The sequence below is a fragment of the Trachurus japonicus genome, chromosome 5 (genome assembly GCF_045865225.1).
Source record: "Trachurus japonicus isolate A0001 chromosome 5, Traja_1.0".
Taxonomy (NCBI): Eukaryota; Metazoa; Chordata; class Actinopteri; order Carangiformes; family Carangidae; genus Trachurus; species Trachurus japonicus.
In genome coordinates this window covers 8,123,354-8,145,635 of record NC_140911.1, presented here as the reverse complement: position 1 = coordinate 8,145,635, position 22,282 = coordinate 8,123,354, and the positions used below count along the sequence as shown (strand labels likewise).

General features: G+C 41.8%; 2 protein-coding genes across 7 annotated transcripts in view; one reads left to right on the top strand and one right to left on the bottom strand.

Moving 5' to 3' along the window:
- The window catches only part of LOC146987004 (heme transporter hrg1-A-like), a 349,260-nt gene that overhangs the window by 158,236 nt on the left and 168,742 nt on the right, over positions 1-22,282 (bottom strand). The gene's annotated exons all lie outside the window — the stretch shown is intronic.
- eif4ba (eukaryotic translation initiation factor 4Ba) lies at positions 1,557-19,157 on the top strand. Of its 6 annotated transcripts, none has more exons than XM_085775938.1 (16): positions 1,557-1,590; positions 3,849-3,908; positions 3,945-4,025; positions 5,351-5,550; positions 6,445-6,561; positions 6,698-6,752; positions 6,861-7,004; positions 10,036-10,215; positions 10,372-10,539; positions 10,696-11,050; positions 12,519-12,607; positions 13,644-13,911; positions 15,005-15,042; positions 18,182-18,311; positions 18,783-18,855; positions 19,073-19,157. In XM_085775938.1, exons 1-16 carry the CDS (start codon positions 1,578-1,580, stop codon positions 19,148-19,150), a joined length of 2,049 nt encoding a protein of 682 aa, XP_085632064.1. In that variant the 5' UTR covers positions 1,557-1,577; the 3' UTR covers positions 19,151-19,157. The 6 variants fall into 6 exon arrangements, with proteins under 6 accessions (XP_085632064.1, XP_085632065.1, XP_085632063.1 ...); XM_085775939.1 differs by having other exon boundaries at positions 3,849-4,025; positions 10,696-10,797; positions 10,834-11,050; XM_085775937.1 differs by having other exon boundaries at positions 3,849-4,025; positions 10,696-10,803; positions 10,834-11,050.

Sequence of the window (22,282 nt, the reverse complement as noted above, 5' to 3'; positions counted from 1 at the left end):
ACAGCAGAGACATTGGCAAAGCTGCAGATGTGATTGTTCACAGGCCCTGTGAGTGAGCGCCATCTATTTCACTCCACTGCATTCATTTGACAACAGGGGATCCAGTGTGCAGATAAATATTTTAACTACAAACATATGTTGATCTCATAAAATATGATGCATTGTTGTAGTTGAAACAACAGTATGAAGTTATTAACAAAACTATATCAGCAGCAACTGCAACAGTCAAGTTATACTGAGGAGATAACTGTCCAGTGATCAGCTGCAATATAGGTTATATATACATATTTAAAAGCAACACTTATTTCCTGAGTTTGCTCCCAATTGTTCAAGCAGCAGCCACAGGTTAGTTATTCATAATAATCCACATACATTTGATAGTTTTGTTTTATTAATGATGCTATAAAGGTCACAAAGATGAGTGTGTATCCATGTTGTTTCTTTTTTTAAATGTTGACAGCCCAGGCACCAAACAATACAACATAAGGAGTCAGGTCTTTATTCATACACAGTTTATAATATATGACATGTATGCCCCAAAGTGATGTTACTGTATATGTCACCTATATTATCATAATACACATCCTCTGGCTATGTGAAGATATAAGTTTATATAGTAATAAAGTTCATATACAAAAGTTAAACAGTAGAATATGTTCCTGTTCATACTCTCAGTATTGTGATTGTATGATATATATTTAATGAATTATATATATTTATAATGATATATGCAAGTTTATTAGAAGAACAAGCATATACAGTAAACAAGTTTGTGTATATACTGAATGCTTTTCTTTTTCATTTCCACTTGAATGTTAATGTATTTTTATATTCCGGGAAACTGGTCTTAGACTTTTATAATATGAACATACATTGACAGGTTTTGAGATTATATTATTTCTATTTTTATAACATGTAAACAATATAAGCATAAACATAAATAGGCCTACATACACCTAGACATACATATTTGCATAGGCTGGATATATGTCAATATGTGGATTTGTTCCAGTTTATTTTATTTTTTTTTATATGTGCTTTTATTATTTAATATAATATAAAATATATTATACATATATATAATGTAATATTTATATCAGATAAGGAAAGGCAGCTTTATTTATATAGCACATTTCACACCGAGGGGCAACTCAATGTGCTTTACTGTACATAAAAACAAAACATTTAACACTAAGAATTGGTAATGGGGGGGGGGGGGGGGGGGGGGGGGGGGCATACAATTTATTAAAAAAATTAATAAAACTTGAAATAATAAAAAATTGGAAACATTAATCATACAATTAAAAGCAAGAAAAAGTATTTTAAAAAGTACAGGGGAAATATATACATAATAAAATAAAAACTAGACTAAAATAGAGCATAAAATATGAGTTTGCAGCATGAAATACTGATTTGTATTGAAACAATTACACACAAACTGTAGTTGTGATGAGGATTAGTGAGCAAACCAACCAACAAGGGAGGAGACACGCGGGCTCGTGTGCGGCGATTGCGCGCTCCCGATCATAAACCTCTGACGCCTACATCCGGGAACTACTACGAACTCGCTCTCCAACATGGCGGCGTCAGGTGAGGTTTATGTGGGTGAACGATCTGGGTCGGTTGGGGTGGTAAATTTCACAGGTTTAACGCGTCGATACGACCTAACACGATAAATTATCCGATTGTTAACACCTCGTTTGATCGATCCGCGTCGTTGTCCCCCGCGTGTGTGGCCGCGGTGACGGGGTTTTGCGGCTTGTTTTCGGCCGCCTTCCTCCGGTTAACAGCGACGGTCGGTAACTGCCGGAGGAAGGCGAATGAACGAAGCTAACAGCGGCTCATCAGCCTCAACGTGTTGTAACCTACATGTGTCTGTGTGTGCTGTGTGGAGGGAAACTGTTACTGCAGTGTTAACGATGGTGACCGTGACTCTGTGTAGTGGTAGTTGTGGTTGTAGCTACGGGTTTTAGACGGGCTAAATGTTTCTAACTGCGTGCAGAGCTGGCACATTGTAGCTACCGTGGTGGCGCTAAGAGCAACCGGGCGGCCGAGGAGGAGGAGGAGGAGGAGGGGTTGGGGCAAGGAGTGAGTGAGTCCGTCCGGGCTGCCCGGGGAGTCTCCCTCCCCACGTGTGCAGCAGCGCAGCGCAGCGCAGGCTTTTAGGCTTTAGGCTCTCTCTCCTCGGTGTCGGTGTTTAATGAAACCAGGGCAGATCGTTTCCTATCCGAAACACTTCTTCTCCGGCTCAGCTTTCACAACTTTAAAGCCAAGAAAGAAGTCCTAGTCCTCCTCCTCCTAGCTAGCTAGCTGCTGCTCAGCTCCGGCCGGCGATGGCGCACTTGGATCCTGGCGCTGCCGCTGCTGCTGCGACGACGTGCACTAACTACTAGGCCCTAAAACCTAAAAACCTAGCCGAAGCTAAGCAAAGCAGTGAGTCAGTTCACCCCCCTCGTCAGCAGCAGCAGTCCTGTGCTGACTAAGCCCGCATCAAGACAAAAGCGACCTGCGTAGATGGCAAACAAACAGGCTATAATGTTGGTTAGCCCCTAATGGTGAAACTGTCTGCTAGCAGCAGCTGCTGCTGGTGCGTTCACGGCCCCTCCAGCTCACACAGCGTGCTAATGTTACATCAGTGCGGAGAAAAGCTGCAACCCAACAGTGTTTTAATTACACCCTGCTGTAAATAACACACGTATCTATCCAGTATTTATTATTTATCTCATTGCACTACTACCTCAATTTTTATTTGCTACTACCTTTAATCCACCTGCGACTTTACTTAATTATAGTTATACTAGATGTATTGTGGTAATGCTCAGTTGTTGCTGTCATCATTCTGTATGTCTTTTTATTATATATATTATATACATAATTATGTTTGTATTATTATTATTATTATTATTATTATTATTATTATATGTAAGTATGTCTGCACACATACTTGGTAAATAAATGTGAATCTGAGTCATGTGTGTTACATAGCACAAACAGTCCAGGGCCAGTCAAGTCAGTCAGGCCTGGTGTAGTTGTAAACAATGACTTAGCATCTAGCTGGAGAGTTGTAAAAAAAAAAAAAAAAAAAAAAGGTGTGTGTTGTGTTTTTGTGTGTGTGTGTTGCGTTTGTAACGTTGTGAGTAAAGAATGTCCTGACAGCTGGGATTTTCACAATAAAGCTCACACAGCCAGCTTTTTTGTGCCCCTCGCTCGGACCAAAACAAACCAGACCTGCTCTGTGACTGGTTCCCACTCCACTCAGAAACACACTATGGGGAATGTTCTGCAGTGGGTGCAGAGAGCCATTGATTTTTTTTTTTTTTTTTTTTTAAACAACTCCAAGGAAGAGCTTCATCCAATGAAACGTGCAGCAGCAGCCTGAATGCATCGCCTCACACCTGACCCTTGGAGCTGAGCAAACAAGAGAGGAGAGACTTTTTCTGACCTTCCTGCGACAGTGACAGTTGAAACAGGCCGACCACTCCCTCTTTGTGTGTGTGTGTGTTTACTTTCCAATAGAAAACAAGTCCGTGGTTTTTTTCTTTCTGTCTTTTATCACCCACACATTCGCCACAGCCTCCTTATCTGGTTCGACTGGATAACACTTCGCTCAGCTTAACAAATCAACCCCGCAATTAGCGATCGTCCATGCAGAGACACTTTTGAAACCCCAGACTGTTATTGTCGAACGAGTCTCGGCGGTGAAACGTTTCGCTGCTGTAATATTTTGCACTGTGAATTGCTCCAGACAGACATCCTCGTGGGCAATTAGCCCCCCCCCCCCTATAAAACCCAGCATGTTTGTTTCCATGACTGACTTGAGTGCTGCGTTTCTGCCTTTTCGTCTCTAGCTAAGAAGAAGAATAAGAAGGGGAAGACCCTCACTCTGACTGACTTCTTGGCAGAGGACAGTGGAGGAAGCGGCGGCGGCGGTGGCGGAGGCGGAGGCGGTGGCGGCGGCCCACCCCCCAGCTACCCGAGCAAGTCCACTAGCTGGGCCGATGAGACCGATGACCTGGACGGAGATGGTGAGGAAGCAGCCACAGCATCTGTCTTTCATTTCATTCCCCAACACACACCCCATCTAACTATATTAAAATCAATATAATCTCCCTGGGCCTTGGGCCGTTTCTCGCTGGATCGGAAAATAAATGATGATAATAATAATAATGCATTTATGAAAACTAGTCAAACCGGTAGTGACATCAGCACAGAGTGGGGTCCAGATTATGTTTGGGGTTTTTTTTCCATTTAAGAGAAATCAAGTTGTCTAATGTGAGTTTTTGTTGTCGGCAGCAAGAAAGTTTCAGGTTGATTAAGTGGAGATTTAGTTTTTTCCATGTCCGCAACAGTAACTTTTGATTGCATGCTTAAGATTTTCTGTATATAAGCATTTGCTATATAAATAGGTCATTAATCAATCATGCTGCTGCTGCTGCTGCTGTTGTTTTCACTGGAGCCTCATTCTGAGTTCACATGTCAACTTAAAATTCACCACTTCACAGTTTTGGCAGGAGTTCACCAACGTGTTTGTACAGATTTGGATATTAATCAGCAAAACTCCCATGTATTCAACTGTGAACCCCCCCCCAGTCAGTCGCTCTCTGCTGTTTTTCTCGTGTGTCTTTCTTTGATCTGACATGTTGATTGATTTTGTCCCTTTAGCTTATTTCCTCATATAGCTCATACAGTTTCATTTTGCGCTATACATTCATGGTACTGATCTGATCTTTACAGATGAAATGATGCAGTAGAAGCACTTAACAATACTTTTAAAGACACTTTTATTTGATATTATAGTTTGACTTTTACATGATTATTTTACCTGATAGAAGGTTTTTATCACTAATATCAACCTCATAGTTAAGTAAAACATTCTCACAACACTTAAACATCTGCATAACTATAAGAGCATGTGAGATAAAAAGGCCTGACACATCTGTCTTAGTCTCTGTTTTGATGCAGGGCCTGGTGCTTGTATTTTTTTCTATACATTATCATAAAGTTGTTGTTCAGTTGTTTATATTAACTGCATGTAACTCCACAAACTGAAGAACTAACTATCAAAGAGGAAATAAGCTGTTGTTCAGGAACTAAAAGGAAGTTTAATATCACAGCTGCAACAGTGAATCAATGAATCTTATCAGTGCAGCTTATTCAGATAATGAAATATTAAATGTAATCGCTTTTATAAATGTTCGTCACACATGGTGGTAGATTCACAGTATCTTTGTAGTGTGACGTCTTAATGGAGCAAAGTGATCGACCAGAAAAGAAAACTCAGATTGATCAATAAAGAAAAGTATTTTCTAGTTGTTCATTGTTTGATTAAAAACTCCGCTCATCCCTCTAGTCTCGACTTCGTGGCACACGGAGGAGGAGTCGTACCGCTCCATCGACCGCTCCATCCTGCCCACAGCCCCGCGCTCGGCCCGCGAGCCCAACATCGACCGGTCCCGGCTGCCGCGCAGCCCGCCGTACACGGCCTTCCTGGGCAACCTGCCCTACGAAGTGACTGAGGAATCGATCAAAGACTTCTTCCGCGGCCTGGCAGTAAGTCTTCACAAGCAAACACATGCAGCAGGATGATGATGATGCCGCTGCTGCTGCATGTCACACGCAGCGCTCGGTGGCTGCATGTTGTTGTTGTTGTTGCATCTCTTTGTTTTGCAAAGCAGCTCGGCCAGCGAAACTCAAGAGACGGTTTCAGGTTTTGTTTCTCTAGACAGGAACCCGACTCAACACGACACAAACTATTTTCTCTATTGCATCTAAGGACAGATATTTTTAGGAACTTCCTCATGTTCCTCAACCTGTTCAGTGTCGCAGATAAAACAGTTTACAGCAGTCTGACTAGTCAGAGTGACAGAAAATCTCTCAATTAATGGGCATAATATCAGATAAAAAGGCTGAGGTGCAGCTTCTTTCCTGAGGCTCCTGGCACTGCATTGCACTTAACATTATAACTGCATGCTACCCCAACATGTTGCTGCCTATAGTGTGTTTTATTTATTTATTATATAGGTTTTTAGTTCCTAATATTGGTTCTTAGGTTATTTTTTGTCTTCTTTTATCTTTTTATCTCACTGGTCCTGAGAAACACTTTTCATTCTGTTTCATTTTTAACATGTAGAATCACAAATAAAGAATCTGATCTCTAGCTCATCAGACATAGCTGATGAGCATAGATGTATAGAATATAATACATCGCTTAAAGCTTATTGAGGTAATTTAGCCAGTTTGTCTTGTTAAAGTTACCTGCAACAACAACAACAACAGCCTGTCACAGTCGAGACCCAAGTCTTTTTGTGTATCCCGTCTGGAATCTACACTTCCCGTTGTATTTCCTGGTCTTATTTGTGTGAGCTTCTGCTGGAGCGCTGACCCCAGATCAGCATCTTCTCTTGTTCTTCATCTTATTCTCTATCCACTATCCTCTGTCTCCAGATCAGTGCGGTGCGTCTGCCTCGAGAGCCCAGCAACCCAGAGAGGCTGAAGGGCTTCGGCTATGCTGAATTTGACGATGTGGACTCTCTGTTGAGGGCCCTCAGTCTCAACGAGGAGGTGAGACAGTGAAGCACATTTAGTAAAATGTTTCAAGAGTAGGATTCATTCATTGGCAACTTAACATTTCTTTTATAAAAATGTGTGTAGGAGACTCACTCACCATTTAATCCCCTCTGTGTGTTCATGCCAACAGAACTTGGGAAACCGAAGGATCCGCGTGGACATCGCAGACCAGTCTAATGATAAAGGTTTGTTTGTTTGTTCATAACTCAGCGAAAAAGGAGCTTCAACCCTCAACTTTCATATTCCACAGTCAAACTCAACGTCATCCTCTCTTTTTTTTTTTCACTCCGCAGAGAGGGACAGCGGGATGATGGGAGGACGAGACAGGGGCGGACGGATGTCGGACTTGGGCCCTGACAAGACAGACAGCGACTGGAGAGCTCGGCCAAGTGCAGACGATGATGGACCTCCCAAGAGAGATGATGCCTTCGGAGAGAGTGAGTCAGAAAACGTTTTTTTATTTTGTTTTGTTTTGTTTTAAGATGCATCAACGTCGTCCGTCCAAACGTATTTGTCTTGACGTATCCCAGGGTGATTGTTTTGGCAGTTCTTGGAAAGAGGAGACTTTTTCTGCTTCTCACTGGTGTCACTCCCAATTTAACCCGCTCTGCTTGACGGACACCTGATGTCGGACCATCGGTTCGCTGTCAGTGGTGCAACAGTCGGCCCATTGTTCTCTTAAACCCTCCTGTTGTCCTCCTGGGTCAAGGAAGGAAGGATGAAGGGAAAAAGGAAGGAAGGTTGAAGGAAAGGAAGGCAGGCAGGAAGGATGAAGGGAAAGAAGAAAGGAAGGACGGCAGGAAGGATGAAGGGAAAGAAAAAAGGAAGCACAGAAGGAAGACAGGCAGGAAGGACGAAGGGAAAGAAGGAAGACAGGCAGTAAGGATGAAGGGAAAAAGGAAGGAAGGATGAAGGAAAGGAAGGCAGGCAGGAAGGACGAAGGGAAAGAAGAAAGGAAGGGCGGCAGGAAGGATGAAGGGAAAGAAGAAAGGAAGGACGGCAGGAAGGATGAAGGGAAAGAAGAAAGGAAGGACGGCAGGAAGGATGAAGGAAAGAAGGAAGACAGGAAGGAAGGATGAAGGGAAAGAAGGAAGGAAGGCAGGATTGACCAAGGGTAAAGAAGGAAGACAGGCAGGAAGGACGAAAGGAAAGAAGGAAAGAAGGAAGACAGGCAGTAAGGATGAAGGGAAAAAGGAAGGAAGGATGAAGGAAGGCAGGAAGGATGAAGGGAAAGAAGGAAGGAAGGCAGGATTGACCAAGGGTAAAGAAGGAAGACAGGCAGGAAGGACGAAGGGAAAGAAGGAAGGAAGAAGGGGAAAAAGGAAGGGAGGCAGGAAGGATGAAGGGAAAAAAGGAAGGAAGGATTGACCAAGGGAAAGAAGGAAGACAGGCAGGAAGGATGAAGGGGAAAAAGGAAGGAAGGATGAAGGAAAAAAAGGAAGGAAGGCAGGAAGGACCAAGGGAAAGAAGGAAGGCAGGCAGGAAGGACGAAGGGAAGGAAGGAAGGGAGGAAGGAAGGAAGAAGGGGAAAAAGGAAGGAAGGGCGAAGGGAAAGAAGAAAGGAAGGAAGGCAGGAAGCACGAAGGAAGGAAGGGAGGGGGGAAAAAAAAGGATTGTGGAAAGACGGAAGGGAAAAGGAAGGAAAGAAAGATGGGAGGAGGCAACAGATTGGGCCAATTAGATCAAAAGAGGAAGGAAGAAGAAGTAAGGACGAGGGGAACGAAGGAAGGAAGGACGAAAGAAAAATGGAGGGAAGGAACAGATTAGGTCAAGGAAGGAAGCAGAAGGATGGGCGAAGGGAAAGAAGGAAGGAAAGAAGGTAGGATGGAGGAAGGGAACATATCCAGAAGGACGACAGGAGGGTGAAGGATGTTACTGATTGGCTGCTTTCTGTTGATTGAACAAACGTTTAAATCAAGAACAGTCACTTGGTCTTAAAGTAAGAAAAAAGCATCTATGGGGTAAACGGTGTAATATTCATTTATCTAATGTTAGCAGTGGTAACACTTTGCTGCAACCAAGTGGTTTTATGTAAATTTATTCAGACACAACCAACATTTATCTTTTCTTTTTAAATTTTCCTGATTGAAATTCTGCTGAACTTCAAACTTTTACCTTGATTACGATTTAATGAACAATAATTTTGGCGCTAATCAGATTCTCAGTCGTCTTTTTCCATGCACTCTCCTTCATATTGTGCCTTGTCATTGTGTTTTTAAAGTGATTCAGCATTTCTGTGCATATTAAATTTATCACTGTCTGGTAGTTGTGAGTGATGAGAGCCAATCAGAAGGCAGAGATGCAGGTGTTGGACAAACATCCAGGGTGCTAAACAAAACACAACTCACCACGCCCACACCAGTACATCTTCCCCCAGAATGAGGGAATAAATTGGCTCCATAAAATGCTTCTTTATAAAAGAAAAATAGATATTTATATAACTGTACACATTATCTATACAACATGAAGGAATTTATCTCCAGAAATAAGACAGATCTGGCTCTAGCACCCTGTCAGATGTAGGGCTGGGTATCGCTGCTGATTTAATGAATTGATTCGATTCCGATTCACAAGGTCCCGATTCGATTCAGTATTGATTAATTTAGAGTAATTTCAGTTTTAGTACCAATTTTGCATGGTTTATTGAAGAGATTTTTCACAGAACTAATGCTGCAAATTGTACAAGGTTACATTATGCACATGTATTTAACATGAACAACTCCAGAAGTTTAGCAGTACAGTTTCATATTTAATTTCATATTCGTACTAAATAATCTAACTAACTAACAGGAAATGGCAATGGCAATGATCGATTGAAGGATTTTATGAATCGATATCTGATCCTGCAAATGAAGATCGATATTAACCAGAAAATCGATTTTTTTTAAAACCCAGCCCTAGTCAGATGGTTCAGAGGCAACCGAGTTATTTTAGTTTTTAAAGGGGGTGTTTCATTAACCCATGGGGGTGAGATATTAATCACATGAACTCTCTCTCTCTCTCTCTTTTTATTCTAAATTTGTTTTAAATTGAATGATTATTATTCCTTGTGTTGTTTTTATTTGTTATAGTGTTTATGATCAGCACTTCGGTCGACTGAGGTTGTTTTAAATTATGCTTTATAAATGAACTGTGACTTGACTTAACTGACATGAGCAATGAGAGGTTCTCAATGTTAGTTTTCCCCAAATCTGTCCCACTTTCCATGTTGTCATACGCATTAAGAGAGAGAGAGGGTGGTGTCTGCTGCTGTCTGCTGGTCCTGCAGCTGCCTCGAAGCCGGCGTCTGTGTTTTTATGAAATAAAATATTAATAATACTTAATAACACCAGCTACAATATCTGCAGCCGATCAGAGAGAGTGAAGCAGCGTTTTATAGTTCAGATAGATCATGACTCATCATCGTGCAGCGACGTCCCCTGACTCCTTGATTTTATTTTTATTTTTATTTTTTTTAATTCTCCGCAGGATCACGAGACCGCTACGAGTCAGATCGTTTCAGCAGAGATGGGCCGCGGCGCGACAACGATCGCTACGATAGCGGAAGAGACCGCTACCGGGATCGTTATGACGACAGGGACCGCAGAGAGTACGACAGGGGCGGCCGAGATTACGACAGGGGCGGCAGCAGAGACTACGACAAAGGAGGTGAGTCGTCGTGCATCTCTAAATAATATAAATATATAGTTTTGTTTTTAATTTGGCTCGTTGTTCCTGTATTTCTCGTTTACAGCAGCATCATCTCTTCGGGGGGTTTCTATTTTTGTTTCTAACCCTCTGTCCTTGTCATCCGTCCTTTTTCAGGTTTCGACTCTCGCGGCGGCAGCGGAGGAGGTCGTCGCGCCTTTGGCAGTGGCTTCCGCCGTGATTATGATGACAGCCGGGGTAGCAACGATCGCTACGGGGATAGGGATCGTTACGGTGACCGCGAGGACCGGTATGAGAGACGGGATGACAGGCGTGAGGGGGGAGGTGAGAATCCAGCAGCAATTGACTCGTTAGTCTGTGATTTTGGCGCCGTATTCGCCATAAATCCAATGAACGTGAAGGAAAACGGATTCTAAAATGTGGAATTACATAAATCTGTGCTCACATATCTAATCTCATCCTCCCTTGTGCTTCCTCCAGCTCCTACGCAGAGGCCCAAGCTGAACCTCAAACCCCGTAGCGTGCCCAAGGAGGAGGAAGGAAGCGGCGGCGGCGGCGGCGGTGGTGGCGGTAGTGGCGGTAGTGGAGGTGGCGGCGGTGGCAGCGGCGGCAGTGGAGGAGGTGGTGGTGGCGGCGGCGGTGGCGGTGGAACCTCTCCCGCTGCGGCTCCGAGCTCCGGCAGCAGGGCCTCGTCCATCTTCGGAGCAGCCAAACCTGTCGACACAGCGGCCAAGGAGAGGGAGGTGGAGGAGCGGCTGAAGAAGGAGGAGGAGCGGCTGCAGAGGCAGCTGGAGGAGGACAAAGGCCGAGGACCCGACAGAAAGATGAGAGACAGGTCAGAGGGGCGACATCCTGGTCGTTAACACTTATTCATTTAATTATTATTGGTAACCCTTTCATTTACAGGCCGTTAATGACGTGATAATGTCAAGAAATAGCCCAGAAATAAAAATTTATTGCATAGTAATGTTGAGAAATAGCCTAGAAATAATCATTAACTGCATAATAATGTCAAGATATAGCCTAGAAATAACAATTAATTGCATAGTAATGTCAAGAAATAGCCTAGAAATAACAGTTAATTGTGTAGTAATGTCAAGATATAGCCTAGAAATAAAAATTAATTGCATAGTAATGTTGAGAAAATACCTGAAATAACAATTAATTGTGTAGTAATATCAAGAAATGACAATTAAAAAAGGGAAAAGATTACACATTCTTTTCATGCTTTGAATTTTTTGGGAAAGGCCAGAATATATCTGGACTGTTTCAATGCAATCAATTGTTATTTCTTGGCTATATTTCTCGACATTACTATGAACTTGTCCGTTATTTCTAGGCTATTTACAGACATTATGACACAATTAATTGCTATTTCTTGACATTATCACATACTTAGCGTCCTGTAAACAGGGATGCAAACAGCGCGCCGAAAAGCGAAACTCGCGTTTTTCATGACCAATTAGGTGACTTGTGTGAATCGTTCAGATCCGAAGATTTTTTTTTTTGGGGAGTGGGGGGGGGGTCTCAGCGTCTCAGCTGGGGTCAGTAAAATGTTTTTCTAACAGGCTGACAGTGACAATCACGTGAAACTGAGGCGAACTCATTCATGGTTGCCTCTGATTACACTGGTAACAGCCGACCTCCAATGTAGACGCGCGACATGCTCGCTCATTAAAGCGGCGCGTATCCGCGTGCAGTCGGTGCGACGGCGACGCCGCTTTTTCCCCTGACACAGCAACGTAGGGAACCGTGCATGTCTGTGGAGCTGTGCGCCGCGGACATGCACGGTTCCCTACGTTGCTGTGTCAGGCAGGTGTCTCCCAGGTGTCTCTGCCCCGTTTCAGAGGTGAAGGAAGCCCTGAGTGGAAAGACGTCGCCTCCGCGATGTAGAATGTATTCAATTCAAAAAGTGAAACTAACACATTATATAGGCCTATATGTCCATTACACACTGAATGAAACATCCCATGTCTTTATTTGTTCAGTTTATTTTAATAGTAATAATTATGACTAACATTCAGTGAAGACCTAAAATTCAGTATCTCCAAAATGGAAATATTGCAAAGGAATTTTTTTTTTTTAAGCATTTTTAATATAGAAATGTTGGCCTTCTGAAAACTATGTCCAACTATATGCTCTCAGTGCCCCCCCCCCTCCCCCGGGAAATTCCTCTCTTTTTTGGTCCTCACCCGTTTGCATCCCTGTGTAAATTAAAGGGTTGCCAAGTTGAGTTTTAAAATATCCAATTTTTTGGGAAGGAGTTCATGTTTTTGATGCTCAAGCTGTTTTGGTGTTTTCAGGGACCCGAGCTGGCGCAATGAGGAAACTTACACTGAGCGATCTCGCACAGGAAGTGAGTCTTCACAGCAAGGAAGCACATCTGGAAGGGGTGAGACACCTTTATTTATTTTTTTATTTTTTTACACAAAGCTTACAATCAGGAGTCTGGTTATGAAAACAGGACACAAGGTGGATATCAGACAAACTCACTCTTTTATTTGTCATTTATATAGTTATATTGTCTGGTTCGATGTTTTTTTGGCTCCTATCACACTAATATCAACCTCAAAGTAAAGTGAAACAACAGAATTTTAAGAGTGTGTGTGTGTGAGATAAAAAGGCTGACACATCTGTCTTAGTCTCTATGTAGATACAGGGCCTGGTGATTGTTTTTTTCCCCATACATTATCAGAAAGTTGTTGTTAAATTGTTTGGTAACACTTTATAATAAGTACACACTATTAAGCATTAGTTAAGCAATAATAAATACTGAATTCTTCATTTATAGCGCATGAATACTCATAAGTACCAAGGGAGTAAAACATTTTTAACTGTTTATAAACAACATACCAATGAGTATCCATGTGTTATAAATGATGAATTTATTATTTAATGCTTAATAGTGTGTACTTATAAAGTGTTACCAATTGTTTTTGGTTTAACTGTATAAAGAGGAAATAATCTGTTGTTCAGGAACTAAAAGGAAGTTTAATATTACAGCTGCAACAGCAAATCAATGAATCTTTGTTGTTATTAAACAAGGTTTGTCCAGTTGAGAGCCTGGCCAAGAATGGCACAAGCAGTTTCAGCACATTGTCACATTAAAGATAGACATAAAAGATGCAAATAACATTAAACAATTGAATTTACAAAATTTGCAATGAAGCCTGGATACAATGGGATTTATCGTGGACTTAAATACAGTCAGAGATATTAGATTTTGGAGTTTGAGCTCTGATTGCAAATTGTTCCATGTAGTTGGAGCAGAAAACGTTAAAGCATTCATCCCCATTTCTGTTCTCACCTTAGGAACAGTAAAATGTAAAAAGTCCTGATAACGAATCGATCAGTGAAAACTAAATTAGATAAAAGACTAAAGTGTAGAAAAGCTCACTTCATCTCCTCGTGTCTTCTTCTCCTTCCAGCGTCCCGGTGTCGAGATAGCGAGCGCTCCGGCGAGAATGAGGTGTTCAGCGGGAGAGAAGGCGAGCCTTCCTCCCCGGGGTCCACCCCGACCCCGCGGCCCCCCTCCACCAGCTCCTCCAAGGAGCCTCTGAAGGTGATGCCTGCGCCTCCTCCCAAGGAGAACGCCTGGGCCAAGAGAAGTGCAGTCAGTACCGGCTCCAGCGAGGGCGACGGGCGAGCTCCAGTCTCTCCTGTGTCTCCTAGTGGTTCAACTCCTCCCAAGTTCAGGTGAGACTTATTTAAAAAAACACCCAGAAATATCCGTAGCAGGACTGTGGAAGGGATACTTCACCCAAAATCGATAATTCACCAAATTTCTACTCCAAGGAAGGGTTAGGAGAACTTTCTTTTTTATTTTTTTATTTATTTATTGTGAAACACAAGACAAACAACATAACGGACATACAGCAATGGATACACAAGATATGTGTGCGTGTGTAGTTCAAGTGTAGTGTGGTGATGGTAATAGTGCAAAGATATGGAAAGAAATTAAAGAATCACGACGGTGACATGGGTCGCAATAACAAACAGGATATAAAGGGTAGTAGGGATAACAGTTGTGATAGAAAACACAACCTAACTCATAATAGTACTAATGACAGCATTAATTCTCAGCAGCTGGAGAACTTTCTGAGTTATCGAACCGCTTTTGCAGTTGCAGGGGGGGTCCGGCTGGCAACAGATTTTCGTGTAATGGTGGCGGATAGAGCTCACTTTTGAATTGTCCAAAACACACAGTATAGGCGCTTTTCCACTTCACAGGCACAGTACGGCTCGGCACGGCTCGGCTCGGTTTAGGTGCTTTTCCATTACAGCAGAGTTCCTCCACAGCGGGGGCGGGGTCGTCGTATCACGGCTGTAGCCGCCGCATTGTCTCTTTCTCTTTTTTCGACCCTCTTGTCAGCTTCAAACTCACTCGTCTGCACCTCGATCACGGACCACAGCCTGGTTTTCCACACAGCAGACGTTTCACTAACATGAAAGAATAAAAACAGTCTCAGCACAGATCAGTGGTCGCTGTTGTCGGTGTGTTTTTAAATTTAGCGGGTTTGATTCTCGCGTTGTCTCATAAGTCATGCTCACGACTCTTCCAGCAGTGTCGACGTGTTTTTGGCCTTGTTGTAGCAGTAGCTCCCAGTGGCTCTGCTGATGTTTGTGCTCATGCGCGAGATTTGCTGCAAGATGTTCTTCCGTATTCCGTAATCATACATCCAATGGTTTACAACAATGAATGTCAATTTTGGGTGAAGTATCCCTTTAAACTTGTCTGTATTTGTGCTGTTGTTGTTGTGTCACTGACTGTTTTTCACTTTCTCTTTAGCTCCTCAAGTTCTGCAGATGAGAGAGGATCTGGAAAGGGTAAGGATGAGTGCTAGGATTTTACCCTAACCAAACTCCCTCCCCCACTGTAGACTACGAAACAAAAACAGAAAAATTGACCAACCAAGAAATGGTGTGACTTGCGCGCTCGCACAACAACAACAACTATAAAAAAAAAAAAAAAACACACAAAAAAATGGACTCATCAAAAACAAAGGAAACAGAAGAAGGAAGACGCTTATTTAGACAAAAACACTTTGCATACATCTGCAAAAAAAAAAAGTGATAATGGAGACTTTGGGATTCGAAACAAGACTCAACAAAGCCGTCAGCCGCATTAGCCTCCCTGTGATACTGTAACACAACACAACTTTGCTCTTCTTAGATGTTTTACCACTGGTCCAGCAATAATACAGAGTTTGGCACCAGTTGGAGGAGAAAAAAAAAAGGCCATGTTATGTTTTATCACAACGGTTTATATCCTCTGTACGGTGGCCATCTTAGGACATCTCACACTCTTTTCATTCAGGCTTGACTTCCACACTGTCAGTTTTAGGCTCGGTTGTTCTCTGGCTCATCTGTGCTTCGAAGCTAAAACAGCTAATGTGAGCATGTCGGCATGCATGTCCACAGCCACTTGGATGTTTGTTAATGCTACTACCTCTGTGTGTAGTATGATGACATCATAACGTGAGCTTTATTAAACATCAGCACAAATCACAAAAGTTACAAGGCTGATGAGAAATCAGTCGTTAGTTTCAGACGTTATCCTGTCATGAACTGAAAAGGAAAAAAAAAAAAACGTTGGATGGGTGGGAATTATGGGGGAAGAAATAAAACAACAAAGTGAAAAGGCGATTTCTCTCCTGGGATCTACAAACTGTATTTCAGCCCATCCAATAGTTTTTTTTTAAAACTCTGGATCAAAGTGTTTTGACTTGCAGACCAACTGGCACTGCTATTTCTAGAGCTTCAGAGTTTAGCCTGTCGGAAAAAGTAAAAAAAGTTCTCTATTCAACCTTTGTAGATTGTATCTGAAAGTGTATTTTTTTTAAACGTCTGACTGCCCATATAAAAATTGCATTTGGGACTGTTGTCCACAATCTACGCCAGTGTCCTTGTTTCTTTTTCTTGATGATTGTGGACGTGCTTCACTGCTTTCAGTTCATTTTCAACGTGGCTCTACCTACCTATATCTATACCTGCTTTAATCTACTTTATGTTTTGAAAGTTTTCTCTATTTCTTTTTTTTTACCGATCATCATCCATCATGAAAACGCTGACACGAAGGTGGTTTCAAACTCTCGTGTGATCGAGAAAAGGCATCAGGAATCTGTAGCTGTGAGAGCTTTTTAACAGCTTTGCTCCTTATTATACATTTAATACTGCAAATACAGTCTGCGATCAAAATTATTCAACCCCCAGTGGGCCACTGCAAACTACGTTTATTGGCAAAATGTACAAACTAGTAGATGTTTGCAATAACAAATCAAACAAGAAATAGCTCAACACAACTAATATTACAAGTGGTTTCTCCAAATTCAACACAAAATGCCACTTTTAATGACAACTGCAGTCTCAAAATCATTCAACCCCTTCATGACAAGCATCTTTAGGACTTAGTAGAGCATCCTTTTGCCGTTATCACCTGCTTCAAACGTGATGCATAGCCTGACGCCAGCTTCTGGCAGCGTTCCTGAGCAATCCTAGCCTTATTCCTCTTGGGCAAAGGCCTTCAGTTCACTAATATTCTTGGGTTTGCGTTCTGCAACCGCCTTTTTCAAGTCAGACGACTGTGATGGCCACTCTATTTAAATTGTTCTTGTTTGGTTTGTTTATTGCAGACCAGAGATGCACATTTTGAATTTTTTTTCTGACCGATAACCAACGCTCGTTAACCGATTATTAAGCGCACGGCCAAAAAAAAAAATTGATCGCTCCAATTTATTTTATTTATTTATTTGCCGCTAAATACACACGTGCGCTGCGACGGCTGATCAGCGCCACATGTCACATCCACTGTGCTCTGTCTTGGCTGATCGCACTCAGATCGTCCAATGTAGAATTGTTTTTATACAAAGTGCAGCCAAACACCAGACTGAAGAGAGAACAGCAGAGCTCCTCTCTCCTCTGTGGAGCTGCAGGAGAGCTGCAGGTGAACAGGCTGGAGAGCAGCGACGTCCTCTTTTTTTTCTTTTTTTTTTTGTCTTCAGCGCCGTAGTTACAGGTGATTCACATCTATGTCCGTGTAGCTACATTTATTGTCTGATCTTCCTTCATGGGGGCTGCTGCACATACTGTCAGCCCTCCTGTGTAACTTTTTGCTGCAAAATATGACTGAAGGCACGTAGAAGTCTGCATGTGTAGACACGCCCCCATGAGTTGACGACATAAGGAGCTAATAATTTTAAAAAAGTAACCGATAGTATTAATCGGTCAAAGTTCTTGTTATCGGTTAACGGTTAAACATGTGCATCCCTATTGCAGACATCTGCTAATTTGTACATTTTGCCAATAAACCTAATTTGCTGTTGGGGTTGAATAATTTTGATTGCAACTGGATATATCAGAGTAACACTGTTTGGTCAGTTTTCACTCCTCTTATCTTCCATATTGTTTGGTAACGCTCATCATAATCATAATAATAATAATAATAATAAACATTCGGCATAGAGATCACAGTCTTGACACGAGCTGCTTCTGGGCTCATCTTCCTGTTCAGTGTGTTTTGCTGCACAAAAGTAGTTGACATTTGTATCAAAGTGATGAACAGCAGCTTCAATAAGTCTGACACCACCACCTCATGCACTTGAAAATCCACTGCTGTGTCAGAACTGGCCTTTTATACTTTTCTGATTGCTTTGGAAAACCTTTCAGTGTAACTTATCGGCCAGTAGCATTTTATTAAAAACACTTGGTTTCCAGTGTAGCAGCTCAGGCAGGTGTGCACCCTTTTTTTTTCTTTTAATATATATATATATAATTATATATATAATTTTATATATATATATATATATATATATATTTGGCCCCACATCAGTGACTAACACGGTTTGAATCCAACCCCAGTGGCTTTTGACGCTGCAGTGTGTTGTGAGTGTAGTCTACTACTATAACGGTAAAAAAAAAAAAAGTCCTTCAACCTCCCTTCACTCAACTGTCTGGCTTCTCCTTTAAGATGAGAACAAGGCTGACGGTGTGCGTCGGGACCGGGGGCCCCCGCGGGCACGAGGGGGGCCTGCAGGGCCTGGAGCAGGGCGGGGCCGAGGAGAGGGGCCCAACAGAGACCGAAGAAAGGAGGCAGACAGGTCAGCCATCCCCAAGAAAAACAAAATAAGAGTAGCAAATCCAAACTAAAAAAACAAAAGACTGGGCATCTGTAAAGAGTGGCCTGTGCTCAGTGACACGACTGATGATGCATGAACTGTCACTCCAGGACTCCTGGTGTGTACATTTTAATGCTTCCCCCCCCCTTTTTTTTATTTTTTTATTCAACAGTTTTAATCCCCAGAAGCACAGGGAACCTAGAATTAAAATTTGAGACATTTCAGATGTTTTTTTTGTTTTGTTTTTCCTTCCTGAGAATGAGGCCTGATCCCGGTGAGGTGAGACCTGGACGTGAAGCAGCTTGTTAGATGAACACATTTTTTTGGAGTTTGTCTTTTTATTTTTATATTTTTATTTAAAAAAAAAAAACTGTGTGGGTGTGAGGCTTCACTTTCCAGTTTGCTCAGCCCGTCCCAAAGAATCTTAACCTCGGTGTTCATTGTGATTTGTAGAAAGGATAACAGAAGAGACCGAGACTCAAGACCACCTCCAGAGCCAAAGAAATACGAAGAAACCCCAACCCCCGTAAGTCCCTGAGCAGGATGACGTCACCTTTTACAACTGTACACTGTAGTTTTTTTAATATTTCACACTAGTGGATAAACAGGCCGTCAACAGTCATACAGTCATTGCCCTCATGTTTCCTCTCTCCATATAAACACATCAAATGCTCTCGATTCTGATCCAGGTTCTGTGTTTTTGTTTTGTGTTGTGTCTTTTTTTTCTTTTTCTTTTTTTACAGAAGTTCAGCTCAGCCAGTAAGTACGCCGCTTTGCTAATGGACGGAGACCAAGGAGACGACGCCGAGGACGTCGAATAGAGAGAGAGAGAAATAACGAGACAAGGAATCCAACGAGGAGAGGAAAAAAAAAAACCTGATAAATGCAGGAAACGGAGAAAAAAAAATCTCACATAGTTTATGAAAAATCTTCTCACATGGAAGAAGCTCCTGGGAGGACGTCACTCCCTCCCTCCTTTCCTCCTATAAAACTGTCCTTTTACTTTGAAAACCTCCCACCATCCACCTACCCGTCCTTCCTTCCTCCCCTCTTTTCCTCCCCCTCTCTCTCCCTCCTTCCTTCCCTCTCCTCCCTATTTCCTTGCCCCATCCACCTTCAGCAGGACTTTTCAGGATCTAAAGAAATAGTCTCATACTGGACTTGTTTTAAATGGGGAAAAAAGGAGTAGCTGACACATGGAAAAATGATGGATAACATTGAATTAATTGTAATAAATAAATGGAAAAAGTGGGGAAATAAATAATGAATTTGTATATTTGTGGATCACAGTTTGGAGGTTGGAGCTCACGAGGTGGAAGCTTGTTTTGTTTTTTATCAGTTTTTACATATTGCATAATCCTTAGATTGTTAAACTATTCATCATAAAGCTTTTTTATTATTATTATTATTAATAATCACTAAATGATTTATTATAATAAAATCAACCTTAGTGAATTCATTCATGAGATTTAGTCAAGAAAATCCTGTCTTCCACTACTAATACATGGATGTTGAGACTTGGCTACTAATTTAAAACCTTTTTTTGCTAGTTATTGATTGAGTTTGTTGCGGACTGATCGACAAGAGTGTGTAATTCATAGTGGGACTGATATGTTTTTGAGACTGGAAGGAAAAAGCAGCAGCTACGCAAGGATCAAGTAATGTGCCATTATTACTATTATCCCTCCCAATCAATGTGCAGATATGTGTCTCTCTATGTCTATTTCTCTCAATTTCTACACTTGATGAAATGATCACATCCATTAAAGGCTCATCATGGTCTCATCTCATGTCCCGGACGTCTTAGAGATTCTCTGCAGCTGTCGAAATCATTCAAAGTGAGCAACACAAATATTTGGGGGTTGGTTTCCTTCAGATTATGTGAACTTGTCTTCCAATTTGCAAATAAATTGGGAGTTATGTGCATTCAAATAGTATGTGGTCATTATATATCTGTGCATTATTGCAGGGGAGCTGCAGCTGAGAGCCAAGTTGGTGATTATCAGTAACAGATGATGATGATGATGATGATGACCGGCACCTGCGGCGTTTTAAATCCACCGTGAAGCCGTTGCATCATCAGATTCGTCACTTTTATGTTCAGCAGCAGCAGCAACAGCAACAACAAAGTGTTTCTTTCTCCTCGGCTCACCGGTCTCTTCTCCTGGTGTGGTCTGAGAGACGGAAAATGTCCACGGTGTTTCTTCAGTCCCCTCCCCTGCTGAGCGCCGGGCTCCTGGTGGCAGCTGGTCGGGATCCTGCTGAGACACACATCCCACACACACACACACACACACACACACACAGGCAGGGCAGTGGCTCCACTGTAGGACGAGACCCCTGAACAGCAGGTCGCTACCCAGCAGACACCAGCAGTGAGAACATCAAACTGGCAGCAGGTGTGTGTCTGCATGTCTCTATCAAAGTTGCCGCCTTCTTTTTTGTTTTTGATGTACATTACTCACAAAAAGTTAGCGATATTTGACAAGAATATCCCCATAAGAAGTTCATGCTACAGTGATATTCTATCATGAGGCCTTTTCAGTAGAAGGATGCAATGGTAATTTCTTTATCTCAAACAAAAGCTAACAACAGTGGTGGCTATAGCACAACAAAAATCTCAATGTCTCAATAACTTGATCAATTTGATCAAAGTGTCGTCTTGGTCTCATGATGTCTAAATTTGAACGTTCGATTTTTGTGGTTAATCACCTTGTTAGAGAACAGCATGTTATTCAATAAGGACTGAAACATTGAACAATTGGACATGAACATTATAACGTTTAGAGAAGGTTAAATTAAGTTCACCTGTAAAGGTTATAGTGCATTTTAGGTGCATTCTGAGATTTAATCCAAAAGCCAAACATCCCTAACTTTTTGTGAGTTAGTGTATATGAGAAAAGTGTGTGAAGTCATTATCGGAAACCAACAAAGCTTCTTGGCCTGATGCAAAGCGTTAATATTCACAGGGAATATGTTGTTTCTAGAGACATTTAGTGGCTACACAGGAGGATTTAAATGTGACAGATACTGACTCAGTATTCAGGCTGTATCATGTTTGTAGATTAATATCAGTTTTGTGACACAGAAGTCGACCTCGCATTAATCCGAGGGGTTAAACAGACAAGCTTCAGATTCATTTAAATCTTTAGAAATGTGACAAGATCTGACGTGTTGTCGGTGCAAGGCGACAAACTTTTCCAGCTTAAAAAACTTCTTTTATTTTTGTCAGAGGAGGATATGAATGTCTGAGCAGTGGCTGTTAAAAGTGTGTCACTTATAAACACAAACACCAACCTGTTGGTGGCACTAGAGGAAAAGTCCTTCTGAGCAAACAATCATCACCATCGTCTCTGGAGAATATTCATGGAAAAACAACATTTGTGTTATTTATGAGTCTGACACAAAATGTCAGACTGAGATTGGTGTGTTCAACTACTGGTTTAGTGTCGCTAAAAGTTACCAGTAGACTTTAATAGAGCTGTTTATCGGCAAAAATCAGGAGCTAGGATATGATATAATGTAATATACTCACAAAAAACTCTCATAGTAAGTAAGTAAATCTTTATTTATATAGCACCCTTTGTAGAACAAGTACACAGTGCTTCACACTATACAAATAAAACCATAATTCAATCACCACAAACATTATATAACAATAAAACGCATAAAGGAACTTTTGCACAAGGCATAGGACAGTCAGTGCATAGATAAAATATAATAACAATCATGTGACACTGCAAGGCCGCGGGAGGTTAACACAGACAGTTTAGTGACATACGATGGTAAATGGGCAGTGGCTACCTCCTAACATTCAAAGGCTTGTCTGTACAAATGTGTTCGTGTAATATAATGAACACGTGTTTATTTTTAGTCCGAAAAGTTGCACCTATATTTTGTATTTCACACCTATAACATCCTGCAAACTCAAAGGTGCAAACAGGAAGGTATAA